This window comes from Vombatus ursinus, unplaced genomic scaffold (assembly GCF_900497805.2).
Source record: "Vombatus ursinus unplaced genomic scaffold, bare-nosed wombat genome assembly UNPS02014852.1, whole genome shotgun sequence".
In the NCBI taxonomy this organism is placed as follows: domain Eukaryota; kingdom Metazoa; phylum Chordata; class Mammalia; order Diprotodontia; family Vombatidae; genus Vombatus; species Vombatus ursinus.
This window is the reverse complement of record NW_020954630.1, coordinates 3,624,117-3,646,519: the sequence shown is the minus strand read 5'-3', so window position 1 is coordinate 3,646,519 and position 22,403 is coordinate 3,624,117. Positions and strand designations below refer to the sequence as shown.

Sequence of the window (22,403 nt, the reverse complement as noted above, 5' to 3'; positions counted from 1 at the left end):
CCAGTCTAAAACTAGGGAGGTGATATTTCTGCAGTATTCTGCCTTGGTCAGAATACAATGAAGTATAATATGTGATTCTGGGGATGCTGACAGACTGAAACACATCCAGAACAGGAAGGTGTAGGGCTATAAAATCATGACAAAGGAGAATCAGTTGAAGGAACTAGTGATGATTATGGTGAATCAAAGCAGACTTGGAAGAACCATGAGAGCTGTCCTCAAGTATCTGAAGGAAAGTCATGTGGAAGTGAGATTAAATTTATTCTGCTTGATCCCAGAAGGCATTACTAGGAGCAATGGGTGGAAGTTACAAAGAGACAAATTTAAGCTGGAGGTCAAGAAAAACTTTATAATAATTAGAGCAGCCCAAAACTGGAATGGGCTGCCTGGAGTGCTAATGGACTCTCTCTCATTGGAGGCTGTCAAGCAAACACTGGATGACTACTTACTACATCTATTGTAGATGAGGAATGGCTAGAACTTCAGAGACTATGAGAATCTTTTCAACTCAGATTCTGATTCATACTCCAGTTCCACCAGAACTTAAGTGTGCAGATCTACTATACTATAAAAAAGAAACAAGTCAGATGCCTCATTTACAGCAATGGGTAAAGTGAGAAAGGGCAGCTGTTGAAGGGAAAGATTATGAGCTAAGTTCTTAACCTCTTTGTTTCCGATGTTGTTGAGATATCTTTATTGTTTCCAAAAAGTATATGCTCTATTTTTCACACTTAAAAAACAAGACCAAATATTTCATAAGAAGAGAAATAGCTACCCAATGTGGTATTAACATGATGTCTATTATAGCAAAACAAAATTGAACATAAATTGTATGGGAAAAATTAAATAAAACCCAAGTCCATGAAGTTATCAAAAACCCCACAAATTAAAAAGTATATCTGTTTCACATGAGCAGAAAAGTTTTGCAGTTAGCCATTTTAAGAAAATTATGAAATAGTTACTAAAATATATATAACCAAAATCTTGGCGATAGAAGAGAACTGAAAGGTCATCTAGTCCAAAATTCCACTGAGTGTGGGAACTTCCTCAACAAGCCACTGGATACATGATCAACTACTCCTCACTTGTACAATTCCAGTGATAGAAAGATCATTACTTATCAAAGCAGCCTATTTCATTTTCAGAACGCTCCTTCTACAACTTAGTAAATGTCATAAAGATCCCCACATATATGAAGGATACCTCTAAACAAGAAGTATACGTGAACATACACACACACACACATACACACCACATTTGTAAATATGTTAACGGCTTTTATTACAATAGTGCAAGGAAGTATTCATCCACCACTGACCAACACCAAAATGTTGTCTTCTATAAAACAGCTTCAGAAATTTCAAACAAGAAAACTAAAATAAATTATCAGTTGTAATAACTCTTATACAACACTGTTAGGCATTTCAATTTCATGTTACTCCAAACAAATCAATACATTCTCTAGCAGATGTGTGGCAAACATTTTTGTCCAATTTTGTCTTTTTGTGCACAAACACACTGGCACATGCCTTACAATGAAAAACTCTTTAGAATAGAACTCCATGACAGCAATATGAATTCGTGCTTATAACTCATCATCCAGTTGTACCAAATACCATAAAATACAAAATGATATGAAATATAAACATCAATTTGTATTGTAATTTTTATTTACAAAAATAGGGTGGGGGAGAAAAGGTTTACATCCCCATTTCCTTTCTAGGGGAGACAAGACTGCCAGTATCTCATTTCTTCTAACAATTATTTTAAACGATGTTTATATTTTCTCAGAAACTGAGATTTGCCTTTTAACTAGAAGCCCACATTTAAGAAGGAAGGAATGGGTAGGCTTAAAACAGTCAGGACATAAATGGCTTTCGTTGAAATGATTCTGGATTGTATGTAGATTTAGTGCTTTATCAGCTTTGTGATCCAAGCACTCCCAAAGCTTATGGACATAAACATCTGATCATATCACTATTTATTTACAGCAACTTATATCTTTTCTGGTTTCAAAGGACACTTCTTGACCTACAAGAGACTACCTGAATTGCTTTTTTCAAAAGGCAAACACTATGACATAACTCCAAAGACAGGATTGTGACGACAAATGCTAGGGCCATATTCTTCATAGTCTTTCTTGGTGTGGCAAACTTGAAAGAATTCCGGCTAAACGAAAACAAAAACAAAAAAACAGTTAAGACTACAGACATGTTTCAATACATAAATAAAGTGAATTACTAAACTAATTAGAAATCCACACAATTTATTCAGTAACAACTTATTCATATCACTTTCTCCTTACTATTGTTGTTTTTAAGAGGTTTTACTTATATAGATTTAGAGTTTACACATATTATATCACTTGAGCCTCACAACAAACCTGTTTGATACATAGTTTCAAAATTATTCCCATTTTATAGATGAGGAAACTAAGTCTAAGAGGAGAAATTTCTTGCCTGAGGTCACACAATTTATTAAGTGGCACAGCTGGGACTAGAATCCAGCTGCTATAACTCCAAGTAAAAATCTACCACATTGCTTCTTCAGAATTTTTCACTTTGTTACTTTTTAGTCACTTCACTGTACAACAATGGCTAAAGGGAATAGAAAGGGAATCTACTCTGCTTATGCTTGTAGCTTTTAGTAAAAGGAATGATTCACAAAATGACTAAAACTAATGGCTAAGATGAGATTTTGCATATCATTAATGGATTTCAACTGTGCTTTCCCTGTTGCCTAATTAACTAGGGGATCAAAAGCTGACTAAGCTAAGATCATTAATGGGGCAACTCATTTTTATGGAGTACAAAGTCAATCGTATAAATATACAATATGAACATTTTCAGCAGTATACTGACAAAATACATTTAAAATCATGAAAGTTAGCACAGAATTTTTTAAAGCGTCTTTCAAATATACTTACAGTTGATGCAAGCATGGAGCCTCCAAACCATACAGCATAGCGCTGCATATGGTGTGTTATAACTTGAACTTCTACAGGCTTAGGCTAGAAAATAAAATGTTTTACATTTAGTTCAAGCACTAGCAATCATTTTTATTTCAATGCTCTGTTGACACAAAAGATCTTTCAGTCTGAGAACAAAAAGTCTGGTTCCTAATCTCTGTTCCCTTTCCCCTATCACAGGACACAATTCTTACCTTTATAAAGTAATATTTCTCAGCCATATCTGTTTTCAGAACGTTCTTCCTAGTCCCTAACATTCAATAAATCTAGAGGAACTAAGTACATCTTCCTTCAGATTGTAAAGTGAGGCTTTCTCTCTAAAAATCTAACCAATTGAAAATGTAAAAAATCTAATCAACCTCTAACTGAATTGACTGGCAGTATTAAAATTACAGAGAAGATCACTAAGTAACATTCTCCCAAAAAGCCAGATAAAATTAAATTCTAAGTGTTAGTATGGTCTCCTTCCTATAAGCATCAGAAGAGTTTTTAATTACAGATAACATGTTTTCTTGATAAGATGGACAGCATCTAGAAGAGGGCAACCAGAAAGGTTGAAAAGCATCAAGATCAGGCCATATAAAAGTAAATAAGTGAAGGAAATGGAAATGTTTAGTTTAGGGAAGAGAAGACTTAGTGAGACCATGATACCTGTCTTTAAATACACAAAGGGATGTCACTGAGAAGAGGGATTAGACTTGTTCTGTTTGGCCTCTGAGGGTAGAGTTAGGAAAAATGGATGGAAGCTGCAGAGAGGCAGCTCAATGTTAGAAAATTCAGGCATGATATCAAGAAAAACTCTCTAAGAATTAGAGGTATCCACAAGTGAAATGGGCTGCCTCGGGACTTCAGCAGAGGTCTTGTTCAGGTATGGGTGGAAGTGGATGGCCTCTGAGGTCCCTTCCGACTTGGGGATGGATCCTGTGACATTACCTCTACATGTCCCTTCGTAAGACCAGTAGCTCTAGTCAAAATCTCAAAGAAAAATACTAGAAAGTTAAGAAGCCTGTCTTTGGGAAACACATTCTAACTCCCTGGTGATTCTTATTTAAGAGAGTATTTTTAAAGGATAAAGAACTGCATACTAAGTGAATCTCCTTAGGACACTGGTCATTATTACTACATGCCCACTCTCCTTCAATATAAAAAGAAAACTGCCTTCAAATATGGGTCAGTGACAGCATAAAATTGTTGTTGCCGCATCACTTGGTATATCATTCTTAACTGCATACTTGGAATATGTTCAGACAACAAACCTCTGAATGCAATTTCACAGTATGGGTAGGAAAATGATAAAAACTTGTTTTTATTTCACGCTACTAAGCCAAGATTTTTTAGCTTCGTGTTGTAAGGTAAGAACCACTTCATTTCCAACGTAGAGGCCACATTCCATTTATCCCACATACAATCCTCATTTTGGATTACCTTTATCCTTCCACCACTGAGCTCCTCACTAAGCTTCAATCTGGCATCTACCACTCTTTTCAGATCTCTCTGTAGTCGACGTCCAAAGTCTCTGAACATTGTGGATCCTCCTGAAAGAACAACATTCTAAAAGGACAAAAAGAAAAGAGTAGAAAGTCTTACTTTAGAGTAAAATAACTGTTTATTGGGACAAATATAAATTGCTTTAAAACAGATATTGCTATGTGCCCCTCCCCCAAAAAAATTACAATGAACTACTTCATTGCACAGCATACCTTAAAATTCTATGAAAGAATGATCACTAGATTCACAGTTAATGTTACCAAACTAATTTAAGCTAATTTTATACCCCACAAATGTAAATCTAGTTTATCTTCAGAAGCAGCAAAGGCATAGTGGTTAGAAAGCTGGCCTTGGAGCCAGGAAGACTTAAATTCAAGTCTACCTCTGACACATACTGACCCTAAGTAAGTCACTTAACTTCTCAGTTAACTGTACAACTGGGCAACTCTCTAAAACTAATAATTGCAAATCAGCTGCCAACCTGTACTAGTAGAGAGAATTTCTTCATCTGGGAGTTCCTATACCAATGAAATCAGAAGTGTAATCCTATATTTAATTTACTTGTAACTTTATGGCATTTAAATAGATAAAAATTCCAAGCTGCTATTTTGGGCCATATCACACATACCTGCAATATCTTTACACTATGAAACCAAAACAAACTATAAAAATGAGTACACAAATCCTTGCAGTTATTAAAAAACACATGGTCAAATCTATATTGGTACTTAAGGTATGTTATTTTACATAATCACAAATTATCCTCCTATAGGAAGCAAGAATTATAATCCCAGAAGTAACAACATTAAAGTTCATATCAGATTTAGATAAGTGCTCTCCCCAAATCCTATGATAGCATATCATGGGATTCTCCAATTCTCTACCATTTCTCATTTCATCAGACTATTAAGTACACTGTTCTCCTGAAACTGGAGCTTGCTATCACATTTTATTGGATTTGGAAAGCTAACAAGCTAATAGTGTTAGCCATGGAAAAGTATAGTATATGCAGCAAAGTTACTCTGGTGATAATGGGGTCTTCTGAAACAAACACAAAATAAAAAGTAGCAATCCTATACATTAAATGGAATTTAATGTAGAAAAGTTATGTGACCTCTCTCTTTCGCTGAACTACGTGTTTATCTTGAATGTAGTTTTCCTTTAAATGGAGATGTGTGCTGAAAAAGATTTTATTCTTAACATATCTTTGTGCCTGTGCCTATGTATACAGTTTTTAAAGCATATTTATAAAAAGGAAGCACTGACATGTGGGGAAGAAAAATTCTACAACTACATAATGGCTCTTCAACTTAAAACTAAATCATCAGTAGTTCATAATGTTCCAAGCTTTTATTAGCAGTTGTCATGGGCTTCCTGAGTTTTTGCAATGTTTCATATTACAATGGAAATTTTAAAAATCAGTGGCAAAGTGTTTTTTTTGTCAAAAGACAGAAAACAAATGGAATTAAATCAATTTTAGAGAAAAATAAATATGAAATAAACACATTTGAAGCTTTTAAATGTTTTAAGTATTTCTAAAATGTACTTAAATTTTTCTCAAATACTAATTACTTAGAGGGAGGTCAAACAAATTTTCAAGTAAATCTATATAGTGATGAATATGTGTTATCAGAGATATTGGCACTTGAGGTTTTTTTTTAATGACATTTCTTGTTTTCACATCCCTTTTATTTTCCAAATATACCCTTCCACTCTCCCCTTTCCACAAAGCAATCTCTTGAAACAAAGAATTTTTAAAATGGTATGGGGGGATGGGAGAAGAGTAGTTTAACAAAACTAACCAATACATTTACTCAATCTAATAGGATATGCAATGTTCTACACCCACAATGTTTTACAGCACTTCTGAAAGAAGAAAGCAAAGTGCATTTCGGTCATCATAACTTCAAAGTGTTGGTTCCTTTTGTTGTTTCCATTTACATTGTTGTAGTATAGATGATACAGAGAGGCAGAGATAGATACATAGTGTGTTCCTGGTCTGCTTATTTTACTTTGCATCGGTTTATACATCCTCCTACACTTCTCTGTATTGTTTACATTCAAAGGACAATAACTTTCCACTCCATTCATGTACCACAATTTGTTAAGCCATTCCTCACTCAATGGACATCTACTTTTGTTTCCAGTTCTTTGCTATTACAAAACATTCTGCTGTGAAATTTTGGTATATTTGGGATCTTAGGTCTATCTCTGACATCCTTAGTTAATATGACTAGCCGTGGGATCTCTGGGTCAAAGGACATGGACATTTTAGTCACTTTCTTATTATAATTCAAAACTGATTTCTAGAGTGTTTGAACCAATTCAACATTCTACACTGTCTTTTCACAACTCCTCCAATGCTGCTATAGAGCTTTTGAGTAATGAGAGGGAAATTTAGACTGAAAGAGAGTTAAAAAAATTAGGACTAAGAATTTTTCTATAAGCATTTCATTCTAGTTGGCTGGCAACAATACCTCATATGAAGACAGTAACTTGTTCCTCAACTTACATTCCCCATTGTTCCCTACTGCCTTAAAGGGAGATGGCAGGAAAACTAAAGTTCTGGACACCTTTTTTGGAGCTACTCTAATTACCATCTTCCTTTGACTCCCTAAATTAAGGAACATTTTCATAAAATAATTGCTTTCTATGGGAAAATTAAATCAGTATATAGTTACTCTTAGAATAAAAGTAGTAACTTACATTTTAGAACTTTATAGTTAAAAAACACTTTATATACAATACTTCATTTGACCTTCATAATAATTATGTAAATAGAGCTTTATCATCTCCATTCTATACATGAATAAAGTAAAGTTCAGAGGAATTGGGTGACTAGTAAGGGAAGGAGCTTATGTTTGAACCCTTGCCTTCTGCTACTAAAGCTAGGAGTGTTTATAACATTGTAGCACAACATACTAAATGGTACCCTATTAATCTGAACGATTAAATGCACCTTTAAAAAGCATATCCTTTTCTCATGGGAAAATTCAAGATGGCGTTAATCATTAAGAATATCCTGGGAAAACTAGACGTTAGTATAATGAGATCAATTCTAGGCATGTTTAATTTTAGGCACTGACAATACATATTAGTGAAGGTGCCTTACAAATAACAAAAAATAATTGCTTAGAGAGAAGGGAGAAGGTCAGGACTGAAGATCTTTACACTTAAACTCTTTATTATGACAAAAAGAAAGTGACTTTGGAAACAAAACAAACCTTTATATGAACTTTATTTCACTAATGAGGCAAAATGATGCCATATTCACAAAGCAATCGGCTTTTAAGTCATTTGTCTCAAAGAACAACTAAAGTTTTGGGATTTTAAAAAAAATAACCAGAAAGCTAAAAAGTAGGTAAGTGGTAGAGATTATCAGATACACACATTTTCAAACACCACAAATGTCATTCAAAATATAAAATTAAAAGCATTAGCAAAACAGGTACTAAAATTTGCATGAAAGGATGCTGAGGAGGCAGCTACATGGCTGAGTGGACAAAAAGATAGACCTAAAGTTAAGCAGTGAGTTCAAAACTAGCCTTAGACTTTTACTAGCTGTGTGACCCTGAGTAAGTCACTTAACTTTTGTTTCAGTTTCTTCATCTGTAAAATGGCACCTACCTTCCAGGGTTGTTATAAGAACATATTTGTAAAGTGCTTTGCAAACCTTAAAGCTATATAAATGCCATATACCACATAATACTATATACCATATACATACTAGCAATTGTTATTATTCTCACTTCCAGGAGGTAAACACACAAGGTAGATCTTGTTTGTAACAGCTCACTAAGTATTTCCTAATGAGGACTAATGCTTATGTACTATTATCCACTAATTCACCGTAACACTCTCAAAACTGATACAATGAAACTGTTAACATGTAATTGGCTAACATCACAAGCTTTTCCTGTTGAGTGTGGTAGCACATCAAACATTTAAATAAGCCTTGGTTAAGTATGACTATGTTTGCTTTGTATTCTTGGCACATTTCTCAAACAACAGCAGTTCAATGCTCCTGAAGAGGGCTTTGTGTATGGTGCTGAAATTTTGGAGAGGGAAAGGAGAGGAGAAGGGGAGGAAAAGAAAAAAAGAAGGAGATAGAGGGAGAGATGGAAGTAGGGAGGTAGGGACGAAAGGAAGAACACTCTCTGACACTAACTCCACCTCTTGGGTCTAGGTCAGAGGCAGGCAGGACTTTACCCTAGTCCATTCCAGCTCCCCACTTCCCTTTTTGTAAACGGGATGGAGGAAACCTCTGGGACCAGCACTCATGCTCTCAGAGGCAACAATCAGCTCATATTTCTAAGGGAAATCTTAAGTAAGCCCTGATTCCAAGTTTTAAGGTTCTGCATGGAAGAGTTACTAGAATCATTCACAAAATTAAATTGTCTAAGTGCCCCCCCTTTAGTTTTCTATGACAGACCTGCAGAGAGTCCTAGCCAAGTAGAGAAATAAAAAGCCCTTCACAGCCATCACCCACTCCCCACACATATTCCAACCTCATGTCTCCCAAGACAATGGGAACAATAGACCACATGTGGGTTTTTCAGTTACATCTAAATGGAGGAAAGAAGGAGAGGGGGGAAAGAGAAAAAAAAGGCACCCCAAGTGCTTGGATTTATAGGCAAAGAAAAAGAAGTAAGAAAATGGATAAATTCACCAGACCCCACCAGTACTGCAAGGAAAGAGTGTTCAAGCAAATGGCAAGTTCTGTTCAGGCAGATGACTTCTGAAGGTGATTATCAAGCCAGAGAAGGTTCCACCAGCCATATCTGCATTCATTCCTAGAGTCCACTTTCAAACAACTCCCCCAAGGTATGCATCTATGCCCTCAGTTTTCTTCCCGTCTATGAAGCTCCAAAGTTCTAGGAATTCCCCACCATGACTCACTCCCACTTTTCATGAGAAGCTATGCTTCTCAGCAGCTCTTACTGCTGAAGGGGGGCTACAACATCAAACCCTTATTAAAGAGAGCCCGGCTTATAAAATTCAGTATTGTATTACAAAACCTAGCATAACAATGGAACTTTGGGAAGGAATATAAAATACCAACCAAACTGAAGGTTTTCAGCAAATTATCTAATTACCTTCTCCAAATCCCAGACCCAGAAAATGATCTGATTTGAAAAGTGATTAGTATATGTTAAAATTCTAACTATGCATTTACGTGAAATCTAACCTACTAATAAGTTCAAATAACTTCAGGTTATTCAAATAACTGCTAGTTTTTGCAAATTCTGTGCTCTGTTTTCATAAAAGTAAGGCAAATCATAAGCTGATGGTAAAGCATAGGGGGGGTGCATAAACCACTGACTCAGAAGATTCAACTCAAATTTCCTATACTTCCTACATTGCATCTCTATATAATAATAAAGAATGTTCATAACAATAATGCTAAGGTACCTATAAGATCTTGACTTGTCAGCAAAAACTCTAATGTTCAATGTATCATTAATATTTTATTTCTTTTACTGAATTCTTATTCCTTTGAAAATGAATAATCTGCATATAACAACTGCTCTCATTCAAATCTTCGTGTATTTCTTTACTATTATATTTGCTATCAGACTGGATCTCAGTAACTTCCTTTAGCACCTGACTCTATTTCAGTATTCATTTTAACTTCCAGTGTTGTGTTCTCATCTCCCATCTTCCATCATTAATATTCCTTTAGCTTCACCTAAGACCACCCCACCTTAAAAGCATAGTTAACCAGGTGGGATTTATACCAGGAATACAGGGCTGGTTCAATATCTATCTAAAACCAAGACTAAACGTTATCTGGAATAGGGATAAACCAGAAGCATTTCCAGTAGGATAAGGTATGAAACAAGGATGTCCATGACCACCACTATTATTCAATATTGTATAAGAAATGCTATTTATAGCAGTAAGACAAAAAAAAATTAAAGAAATTAAAATAGGTAATGAGGAAACAAAACTATCACTCTTTGCAGACAATGTAATGATATACTCAGAGAACTGGAAAGAATCAACTAAAAAACTAGATGATACTAGATGAAATAATTAACAACTTTAAGAAAGTTGCAGGTTATAAAATAAGCCCACATAAATCATCATCATTTCTATATATTACCAAACAAAACTCAACAGGAAAAGATAGAAAGAGAAATTCCATTTAACATAACTGCAGACAACGTAAAATACTGCCAAGACAAACCCAGGGACCATATGAACACAATTACAAAACACTTTTCACACAAATATAGATCTAAACAATTGGAGAAATATTAATTACTCATGAGTAGGCCAAGCCAATATGATTAAACGATAATTCTACCTAAATTCAGCCCCATGTTAATCAAACTACCAAAGAATTATTTTATAGAGTTAAAGAAAAATAACAAAATTCATCTGGAAGAACAAAAAAGGTCAAGAAGATCAAGGGAATCAATGAAAAAAATGTGAAGGAAGGCAGCCTAGCAGTACCAGATTTCAAACAATATTACAAAGTGGAGATCATCAAAAAAAAAATTTGGCTACAAAACAGAGTAGTGAAATCAATGAAACAGATTAGGTATATAATACATAGTAGTTAATGACCATAGCAATCTACTGTTTGATAAACCCAAAGATTCAAACTTTGAGAGCAAGAACTTGCCATTTGACAAAAACTACTGGGAAAACTTCAAAGTGGTTTGGTAGAAATTAGGCACAGAGAAACACTTCACACTCCGTATCAAGCAATATAAGGTCAAAATGGGTAAATGATTAAGACAAAAAGGGTGATATCATCAGTAAATTAGGGGAGCATGGAAAAAAATGTACCAGTCATATCTATGGATTAGAGAAGAGTGTCTGACCAAAGAAGAAATAGAGAGGTTTGCAAAAAATAAAATGGATAATTTGGATTACATGAAATTTAAAAGGTTTTGCACAAACAAAACCAATTCAGCCAAGATTAAAAGAAAAGCAAGAACCTGGGGGGAGGACGGAATTTTACAGCAAGTTTCTCTAATAAAGGCCTCATCTCTCAAACATATAAGTAACTGAACCAAATTTATAAAAGTAAGAGCTATTCCCCAATTGATAAATAGTCAAAAGATCTGAACAGTGAATTTTCTGAAGAAGAAATCAAAGCTATTAATAGTCACATGAAAAAAGATGTTCTCAATCATTATTAATTAGAGAAATGCAAATTAATACAACTCTGTGGTATCTCATCACATGTGAGAGATTATCTAAAATGACAGAAAGGGAAAATGACAAATCCTGGAGGGATGGGAAAATAGGTACACCAATGCACTGCTGGTGGAGTTGTGAACTTGTCCAACCACTCTGGAGAACAATTTGGAATTATGCCTAAAGGGCTCTAAAACTGGGTATACTCTTTGACCCAACAATACCACTACTAGGTCTGTGTCCCAAAGAGACCAAAGAAAAGAGAAAAGGACCTATATGTACAAAAATATTTATAGCAGTTCTTTTTATAGCAGCAAGGAATTAATACTGAGGGGATGCCCATTAATTAAGGAATGGATGAACAAGGTGTGGTATATGATTGTGACAGAATACTACTGTGCTATAAGAAATGATGAGCAAGATGTTTACAGAAAAACCTGAGAAGACTTATATGAACTGATGCAAAGTGAAGTAAATAGAACCAGGAGAATATTGTGCACAGTAACATCAACATTTTAATGATGATCAACTGTGTAAGACCTATGTAATACGATGATCCAAGACAATTCCAAAGAATTCATGCTTAAAAATGCTATACATCTCCAAAAAGAGAACTGATCAACTCTGAGTACAAACTGAAGCATACTTTTTCACTTTCTTTTTCTTGTTTTTTTTTTCCTTTTTACAACATGGTTAATATGGAAATATATTTTGCTTGCCTTCTCAATAGGCAGGGGAGAGGCAGGATGGAAGAAGAAAATCTGGAGCTTAAAATTTTTAAAAATGAATGCTATAAATAAATGGAATTTATTTGAAAAGCATATATTAGTTACTTTTAAAGTCAGTACACATCATTCATTTGATTCATAACTGCATATGACTAAAAAAGTAGGAACTGCTAAAATAGGGTCAAATGTTTCCCATGTTTTGAACCCTCAATAATTATGATGAGAATATTCCTATTCTCAATTTTTAAATACCATTAAGACACCAAAAACAGTAATCAAAAATTAGGAAATCAAGGTATTAATTCTTAACATAATTTTTCATTTCATGTGAAGTGAAAAATAGTGTATTTTTTAAATGTAAAAGTGACATAAATTCAGTTTTTAAAGATGTAATCAAAGCCTAAAAATCATTTGTTATTAATCACCAATAAAAATAATTGTAACTAACCTCCACAAAAAGATGATAGGTGAAGCTACTGAGATAAATTATGATAGTGGTGATAAAAGGCTCATCAGGGCACAAGGCACTTAGAAAATTCAAATCCAAGCCTTCTAAATCAAGCTCAGGTTGGTATGGTTATAAACACAATGGACTAAACAACCTCCTAGACTTAACCTGGGCCTTAAGCATCTGGGAGAGAAAGAGAGAAGAGGAGATAATACTCCCTACCTTAAGTAGCTCCCAGTCTGATGAAGGTGACATTGTCCCTTACCTCGGGGAATTCTCTAAACTAACAGACTAGGAGTGGAGAAGATGGTTAGTGTATCAGAGTATAATGTAGTGTCACAACACATTTGTACAAATGTAACTCATCCTACATCTAAAGTAGAAAATTCTAGATGTTTCCAAAGAACCAATGTATCAAAAATAAAGAGATTTCTTCATTGTGGAAAAAATTCATAATTCAGATAGTAGTATAAAAGATAGATTAAAATGGTGAGACTAGAAGCTGTGATCCTATATACGTGTCACATGCAAAATTGTGGAAAAAATTCATAATTCAGATAGTAGTATAAAAGATAGATTAAAATGGTGAGACTAGAAGCTGTGATCCTATATATGTGTCACATGCACAATGGGCGCTCAATCAACAATTGTTAAAGGTAATGACTTTGTGGTGGTTTCTCTTCCTCTATTTAGAATGAGACATTCTTCAATATCTTCTTTATGAATTTCCTGTACAGTAATTTCTGCTTGAATTATAGATCTCAGAGATTTGAATATGAATAAATATAGAAATCAAAGGAAATTTTTTGTGATTATATTCTATCTTTTTTTTGTATAACGAGTATTCCATTATTTTTGTGCATTTAAAAATATAAACTATTAGGTAAATACTAAATCTGATTGTCTGCTTCTTGGTCCTCAGTTTTCATATGTAACAATAAGAGGGTTTTCAAATTCTACAGTGTATTCATTTGTCTTTTTTCTTGTCTCTTCCTTCTCCCTCTCTTCTATACCCTTCTTCTGTCTATAACCCTTCTTTCTCCCTCCCCGGGTGTATATCCTCCTTCTTCTTGTAACTTCCCCTCCACCATGTATGCAGGAGAGTAATGTACAGAGAGATAAGGTATCTGATTTGATGTCTGTTCTAAGAAAATGTTTACTTAATTTTTTTATAGAAATAGTTCAGGATTAACCACATGCAGCATTTATGTCCTACAGATATAGATTCATCTTAAAAAGTAAAACTACTGCTTTATCTTGAAATACTATTAGTTACCCTCAAACTTGGGAAAAAGACCTAGGGAAAATATATTTGCATTTAATTCCATATCTTTCTTTTTATTTATTTTCTTTCCTAAAGAAGAAATGTATTTTAAGATGCCTAAGTAAGTAAGAAAAAAACAAAAACAAAGAAAGCCTGTGAGAAAAAATTTTATAATTATCAAAATAACTTTCCCAACAATCACTGGGTATCATAAAATAATAATTTTAGGCAACATTTAAAACATCTCTCCATCTAGGTGACAGTCAATCTTCCTGAAAGTCACTTAAACTGGGTAGGGGGAGGGGATTACAAATAAATAGACCAAGTGGATTCTACCCTTCCTTCCTTCACTCCTTCTTATACCTGGTTTCTCCTATGACATTCCCTATTATTTAATCTATTCACCAAGAATACAGTTAATAAATTTTCAGAATGAAAGGCATTCTCTCAACCATGTCATTTTCTCATATGAAATTTGATTATGTGATGGCAATAACACTACTTGTCATACCGAAAAATTGTTTGGAGTAGGCAAAGTTGGGAGCCTGATAACTGATGATGTTGATGGCCACCTCATTTGTTTCTTATATTTTAACATATCAGGAACAGGATTCTGGCCTTGAGAAATAGGATTGGAGCCTAGAGAATTATGTCCCTTTCTTCTATGTAAAACTCTATTTTGGTTTGAATTTAAGAGAAAAGAGAAAATTCAGGGAAGCTATTTTTAATATTGCAAGTAGCAGGCAGTTTGAATGTCAAATCAATCAATTAAAAAGCATTTACTAAGCACTTACTACATTCTAGGTACCAGAGATACAAAAACAAAAGTCAAACAATCCCTATTCTTAAGGACTTTGCATTTCAATATAGAAATAACATGTGCATACAGAAGTATAAGCAGAGTAAATTTCATAAAAATACAAGGTAGTTAGAGAGGGAGGACATGCAACTTGTAGGATCAGTTAGGATTTTATGTGATATAAATTTATACATGAGCTGAATCTTGAGAGAAGTGAGTGATTCTATGAGGTGTAAGTGAAGAGTGAATGCATTCCAGGCATGAGAGATAGCCAGTGCAAAGGTACAGAGATACTAGATGAAGTGCCACGTGTGAGAAGCAGAAATAATGCCAGTTTGGCTAGAACGCCAAGTGTGGATACAGACATGATGTACAATAAGGCTACAAAGACAGTTTGGGGCTAGTTTGAATAGCACTATGAAAGTTAGAGAAGTTTATATTTTATACTAGAGGCAATATGGAACCAATGTAGCTTAACGGAGTAGGGAAGGGATATGGTCAAATCCATATTTAAGGGAAATCACTTTGGCAGCTATGTGAAGGATGGATTGGAGGAGGAAAGACAAGGCAGGAAGAACAATCTATCCAAATTTTTGTAAAATAAAAAATTTTATTTCATGTTTATGATTTCTAATATGGTTAGCAGTAGCAAGGGTCCAATCTTCCCAAGTGGCTTTTTCATTAGTAAACCATTTCATATCTATCATATACTCAAGGAAAAGTGGTGATTTTACATGTTTGTGAAGAGGAGGGGAGAGAGGAAAGGATGGAATAGAAGAATGAGAGAGGAAAGAAAGAGTACTTTTCCTGTAATATTGCCTAGTGTTTAATCTACTAGATCCATGCCTGAAATGTCCTTTCCTTTAAGGAGTGCTTATGTTATTAGGTTATTTTAAAAATTATAACCTCCATCAAATCACTTGCAAATACCTTAAAAACATAATTTCAACACCCTGTTTGGAAAAACACAGTCAAGATCAATGGCAAATAGCTCACACATTTGTTTTTTGTGTTTTAATGTTTTGTCTACAAATGCTGTTCTGGAATTTCAAGAAAAGCTATAGCAATTACAAAGGTTATTTTTACTAATCAATTTATAAACTAACCTTCATAAACAAAACAGATGAGTAATAGCAATGTTCAGAAGACGCAATACATGCAGGCAGCTTGGAGATCAAGGAGATATTAGAATGTGTAACTTGGTCACCAACTTCAATAGGATTTGGAGCTGGAGGGAGAGGAAAGACGACTTTGAAAGTCACCTAATCCAACCTCTTCATTTTACAGATGAAGAAAGTGAAGTCCTGCAAAGGGAAATAGTTCACCCAAGGACATATAGGTCATAAGCGGTGAACTCAGAAATAGACCCAGGTTCTCTGATTCCACCTCCAGCTCTCTTTCCACTGTTCCATACTGACTCTCCAGAATGGACCAAGAGATGCAAAATGACCTGCATTAGTTTTAGCCATATGCAATGGTGAAATTTCATTCATTGGAATCTGTTGTTACTTGACATAAGATTATTGATCTTACAAAACACCGGCACTGACAGCTAGACAAATGATGAAGTACCAATGAAATATAGGGCAGACATGTTAAACTCCACAGTGCTGCCAGGCTAATCTACAAATCAAAACTGTGGTCCACAGAAAAGAACAGAAGCTTGTGATATTCCCAAACCATACTGGAAAGAACTATGTGCAGAAATCTTACCACACAAATCATGGTGAAGAGCTATGAAGAAAGGCAGGAGTAGAAGATATAGTAAGGATAGCTTACTTCATGAAGAGATCCATCAGTAAGTCACACAGACAATATGTGGACCATTAAATGTGTAGACTAGATCCCACAGGACCACAAATGGCTAAATGAGACTGGAAATTCAATGGGATAAGCCAATAGTCCAACTGTTCTGACAGTAATATAAAGACTGAAGACAAGATTATCAATTATAGCATTTGGTGAAATTTGTGTTCTAATTATGTCAAGTATTAACAGATCTGCATAACTGGACAAACTCTTAACATGATACTATTCCAAGATTATATATAAGCTTTCAATTGCTCATTAGTCAGGGGACAAATTCTCTAGCCTCATATTCAGAGCCGTCCATCTTATCTATACAAACTCTTATCTCATGACTGCCATAACTCTTCTACTCTACCCCACTTGTTGTCATTACTAATCATACGGAATGCTCCTTCCTGCATCCCTGCCTTTGATCACTCTGTATTGATTGTCTTTTTAAGGGAAAGAAAAAAACAAGCAATTCAGCAGAACACTTCTTTTTAAGGCTTGGCTCTAAACCAACTTTGCCATGAAGTCTTCCCAGCTACACTGGCCTTTTCCAGCTCTCAAAACCTACCAAATCTATAGTTTGTATTAGCACCTTGAACTGTAAATCAATAACAAAAACAGAGGAAAAAAGTCACTGAAAACTGAATCAAATCTAAAGAGTGCTAGATTTGGAGTCAGAAGATCTGCATTCAAATACTACTAGCTCTGTCACTTACTACATAGATGATCTCTGGCAAATCACCTTAGATTCTCTGGGCTTCGATTTCTTCATCTGTAAAATGAGGTTGAACTAGATGACTTTTAAACTTCCTTTTCCTTCTAAATCACAGATTTAGATCATTTTACTAATTGGGAAAAGGATTCCTACCCTAACCAACTTATGCCCCCCACCCAAATCATCCACAGTCCCAGTTCTAAAAAAGAAACAAATATATTTCCTAAGACCACTGAAGCAGGATTAAAACAATATAGTAGAACCTCCTATAAATTGAACCCCACCAATATTGATTTCATTCACAATGAAATGATCCTGAAGAATGGGACCGATCTGTTCTATTTCTTTTGTATCCCTTTCTGCAATAAGTATCTACTTAACTGATTATTTTCAAGCATGAAGAAGACAAAGCTCCTTTATTTCTGTTTGAAAACAGTCAAAACATCTATCATTAAAAAATGGGGGAAAAATTCCAATGTACTTTGTTTTTTAAAGTAATTTGATTTCAACAGTAAGTAAAGTGATTTTCCATCATGTAAAATTGGTACAATCAGTAAATTTTTCAAATCATAGTACTGAAGTCCATCAGTAGTCCTATTAAAAAATATTTTCTCAATACCCAATGTTAATCCCTCTAACAAATCTACTGAAGATTCTGATTTGAAATCTAGTAACATTCAAATAACTATTTAACCAGTAAAACATTTAGCCAGAAAGCATTTATTTTACAAGTCAGCAAGTTACATAATCAGAGATTCATCCAATTCATTAAAAAGAGACATTAAATACAGTTTCATTTGCCACATCAAGTTAAAAGCAAATACAAACCCTGAAAATAAAAAATAATTCTTCACTTAAACCAGATTATCAAAAAGTAAGCAAACACTTAACCTGAAATAATATACTACTCAAAAACATGAATTTATTTAAACTCCAATATGAAATTTTAAAATAATACATATGAAAGTGCTTTAAAATTATAAAGGATTAAAGTAGTATTATTACTGAAGTGATCACAGATAACGAATATGAACATTACTATTTCATGTATGGATATTTTATTGCCAATTTTGATCTTGTAACCATGAATGAAGTTCTAATAACCACCCTCAGATTGGCATAATAGGAAATTTCTACACAATTTGACATCTTTGACATCTTTGAGAAGTGCAGGGACGAAATAAAAAGGCTATTAAAATCAACTTTGGGATGTGTTGCTACAAAAATTGCTCAGGTCCATCTGGCAATGGATATTTCAATAAGGTATGATTATATTGTTCAATACTTTGACGAAAAATATTGACTATTTTTCATAAAAGTGATAATACCAATGACACCATCAACAAAGCTTACATTTTACATTGATTTATTCAATCTGAAACCTGTTTCCAGTCCCCACTGTGACCAAAAGTACATATATGTAAGAGAACTGGTCCAAGCAAAGAAACTAACCAGTAGTTATAGAACACAGCAAAACTTTATAGCTCCCATATGAAGCAATTATAAGTCTATAATCTTATTAGCTCAATTTTATAATTACTTAAGCAGGCCAGCCAGAGAAATTACAAGCATGTGATGTTTCTCAAAGATCCACAAAAATGTTACATAATGGAAACAGACTAAACCCAAAAGCCCAGGGAATAGCAGTGTTCCCCAGACCACCAGCCCTGCTTCCAGTCCATTCCCCACAAACAGAGTGGCAAACCCTACGGAGATGTGACGTGGTAGCTACGTCTGTCCACACGTCCTAAAGCAACTACAGCTACTGAAGACGCACACACGCACACACACACGCACGCACGCACACACACACACACACACACACACACACAAACACACACACCAAAAAAAGAAAACCTTTACAACAAAGCACTGTGAAATAATTCAACATCAGAAATAGACAGGATTTCATCAGTGGAAACAATTTCAAAGAAGACGCATTACCATCTGCTTTGCTTCTGCCCTTTATGGGGCAAGGGATCTTTCCATTTAACTTGTATCTGAGACCTCTTCTATAGCGTGCCTCCCATTACAGTGTGAGCTCCCTGACAGTCAGGACCTTCACCATATTTCTATTCATATCCACAGTTCTTTGCCCATTGTAAATGCTTAATAAATGTTCTTTCTTTCATTCATTCTCTCTGTCATAGAAAGCACCTGTCTGAAGATACCTACAAAACTACACCACTCTCTTGTTTTTGAACATGTGAGAAACCAGAAAAGGAACAGAGTAAGGAGTTTATTATGGCTTCTACACTATTAGTAGTAATATTACTACACTCCTTGCAGATTCAGATTTAGAAGCCTCCACTTATTAGCCCAGAGTACAGAGGAAGAGCACTATAGAAAAGAAGTAAAAGTTAGTTGAAATATGAAACTAAATATAGTTATCTCTCCTATATCGCAGCTTTCCCCATCATGATTTTGATATGCAGCAAATTGGCATAAGAAATTAAATGAGAATTTTTGAGAAGTTTTGCATGGAAATGAATATGGATGACACAGAGCCTATAACCAAATACTTAACCCAAATTTTACAATAAAGTACTATAAACACCTCATAAAAGAAAAAGAAAAAATTCAGACTTCTTCTCTGGTACAAAAGGAGGGCCAAAAAATTTTACATGGACTTTCCAGTCTGTGGGGGTGTCTCACCCTTTACTCCCACCATGTGGAAGGGATACATGTAAATACTTCTTAAATGGATCTAAATCTATCAAGGATAAAGAAGTATCTTTAATAGACAAGGGTTCCATCATATGATTCAAAATGAACTTTTCATCAGGTCAAGTGCCATTTCCAGTACCCAAATTACCCAAGCATCTGTTAACATGAACCAAATCCTAGAAGCAATCTTTTTTGGGAATATGAAATACAACAAGAATTGGGATCTTTTTACTTAATGATCCCACTACTAAGACTATAAGCTCTAAAGATGTTAGAAAAAGGGGAAAAAAAGACTTATCTGTACAAAAACATACATGGCAGCTTAATTTTGTACTGACAAAACAATGAATGCAATCCAAATGTCTAATGATTGAGGAATGGCTAAATAAATGCTGATATATCAACCAAATAGTATATCTTATTATAACAAATTTAAAATATTTAGAATATAAAGAAACAGAGAAAGAATTACATGAAGTAATACAGACTGAAGGCAAAAATTAAAACAAACATTATGAGTATTTAAAATAATGCCAACAACAAATTTCAAAAAAGTATAAGAAAATATTTTTTAAAATTTATGCTATTGTTTCAGTAAAACTAATATGCTCTTTAAAAATACACTACATAAAAAGACCTGGAATCTGTTTCTTGGACAAGTCACAACCTCTCTGAGTCTTACTTTCTTCATCTGTCAAAATAAGAGCAAACTTTTTCCATACCTCACAGGATTATTTTATAAAATGAGATAATACATGTGAAAGCACTTTTTTTAAAAAATGGGTTTTATGGATGTCTTTTGTCTTTACATCACAGTTACTTCCCAACCCACCACTTCAGAAAGAAAGAAGCCATAGAGCATAATGGATAGTAAGCTGGTCTCAGAGTCAGGAAGATCTGGGCTCAAGTTTTGCCTTAAACAAATACTACCTATGTGAACAGAGGCAGAACACTTAACTAATCAGTGCTCTAGGCCAGAGCTTCTTAAACTTTTTCCACTCAACAACCCCTTTTTGCCTGAGAAATTTTTACGCAACCCCAGGTACACAGGTATATAAAAATGTATATAAATCAACATTTACTGATAATAAATCATAAAGAAATTTATTTTAAAATAATTCTTTGGTATACATATAATTTTACCATTTATTAAAGATTAAAGTAAATGTGCATACTAATGAGATGGACATGGCTGTTTATTTTTATATAAAGAATTAAATCTTGGCGGAGTATTTGATACTGCAGGACGCAGGGCATCTTCAACGTTTTTCAAAGTTGATTGATATTTTGATTTTATAATCGTCAATGCTGAGGCTACTGTTTCCCATAAACATGTAGTACAAAATGGCAGAAGTATGTTTAAGGCCACTTCAGAAATTATTGGAAATTCTATCCTAATCTCAAGCCAAAATTTATTTAACGATTTTGTACATACAGTAAAAACATTGCAATTCATAACATACAACAGTGTCAAAAATCTGAGCGGAGGTATTTCTGGCAGCATTTGTTAGTACTGAATGGAGTGATGGCATGTGCAATGCAAAATGCATACACTGTGTGTTCAGAACCAAGGCTGCAGTGAAGGTGCATGATGCAACACAGGTAAGCACAGCCAGAAACACCTTGGATTCATTACACATTTGATTTTGAATTAATTTTTGGTCATTGCATGTTCAGAAACCTTTTACTGTTGCCAAATTTTTCACAACCCCCACAAGCAGTTATGCAATGGGGTTGCAACCCACAGCTTAAGAAGTGCTGCTCTAGGCAACTGCTGACCTGCACTGGTAAAGAGAATTTCTAAATCCAGGCGTTCTCTCCATCAATGAAATCACAAGTCCTGTCCTTATCTTAACCTTTTCCTACAAACTGAATCCCTCCTTGTGACAAAGAAAAACCATTAAGCAAAAACATCTAACATAGAAACTACATCTGACAAGATATAAAATATTCTATTGGTTCTCTTACCTTCCAGCTATAAGTAGGGAGGTATATTTCCTTATTTGGGCTCTCTTTTCTTCTCTCTCTTATCAGCTTCCTTAGATTCAATTATCTCCTCTATGCTGATGATTCTCAGACCTATTTAACCAGCCCTAATCTCTCCACTGACCTCCAGTATCCCATCTTCAACTGCCTAGAGGATATATCAAAGTGGATAACACACAGATATCTTCATCTCCACCTGTATAAAACCAAACTCTTTATTCTTTGTCTCAAAACTCTCCTCTCTTCCTAGTGCTGCTGAGGGTACCACCATTCTCCCAGTCACCCAGTCTCATAATCAAGGTGTCATCTTCAACTCATCATTCTCTCAACCTCAATATCCAATCTGTTGCCGAGGTCTGACAATCTTACTTTTATGACATCTCTCAAATAC

At 34.6% G+C, this 22,403-nt stretch overlaps 1 protein-coding gene across 3 annotated transcripts in view; it reads right to left on the bottom strand.

Annotated features, from left to right (window-relative positions):
* Positions 1-1,277: 1,277 nt before the first annotated feature.
* ACTR3B (actin related protein 3B) overlaps positions 1,278-22,403 on the bottom strand; it is a 97,087-nt gene continuing 75,961 nt past the window's right edge. Inside the window, exons 10-12 of one of the 3 annotated variants that reach the window (XM_027841041.1) lie at positions 4,394-4,519; positions 2,927-3,010; positions 1,278-2,169 (exon numbers count right to left, since the gene is read on the bottom strand). In XM_027841041.1, coding sequence (XP_027696842.1) covers positions 2,074-2,169; positions 2,927-3,010; positions 4,394-4,519 — 306 coding nt within the window. In that variant the 3' untranslated portion in view covers positions 1,278-2,073. Of the gene's footprint in view, positions 2,170-2,926; positions 3,011-4,393; positions 4,520-22,403 lie in introns of those variants that run through there. The other 2 variants (XM_027841042.1, XR_003567213.1) reach the window with 2 other exon arrangements.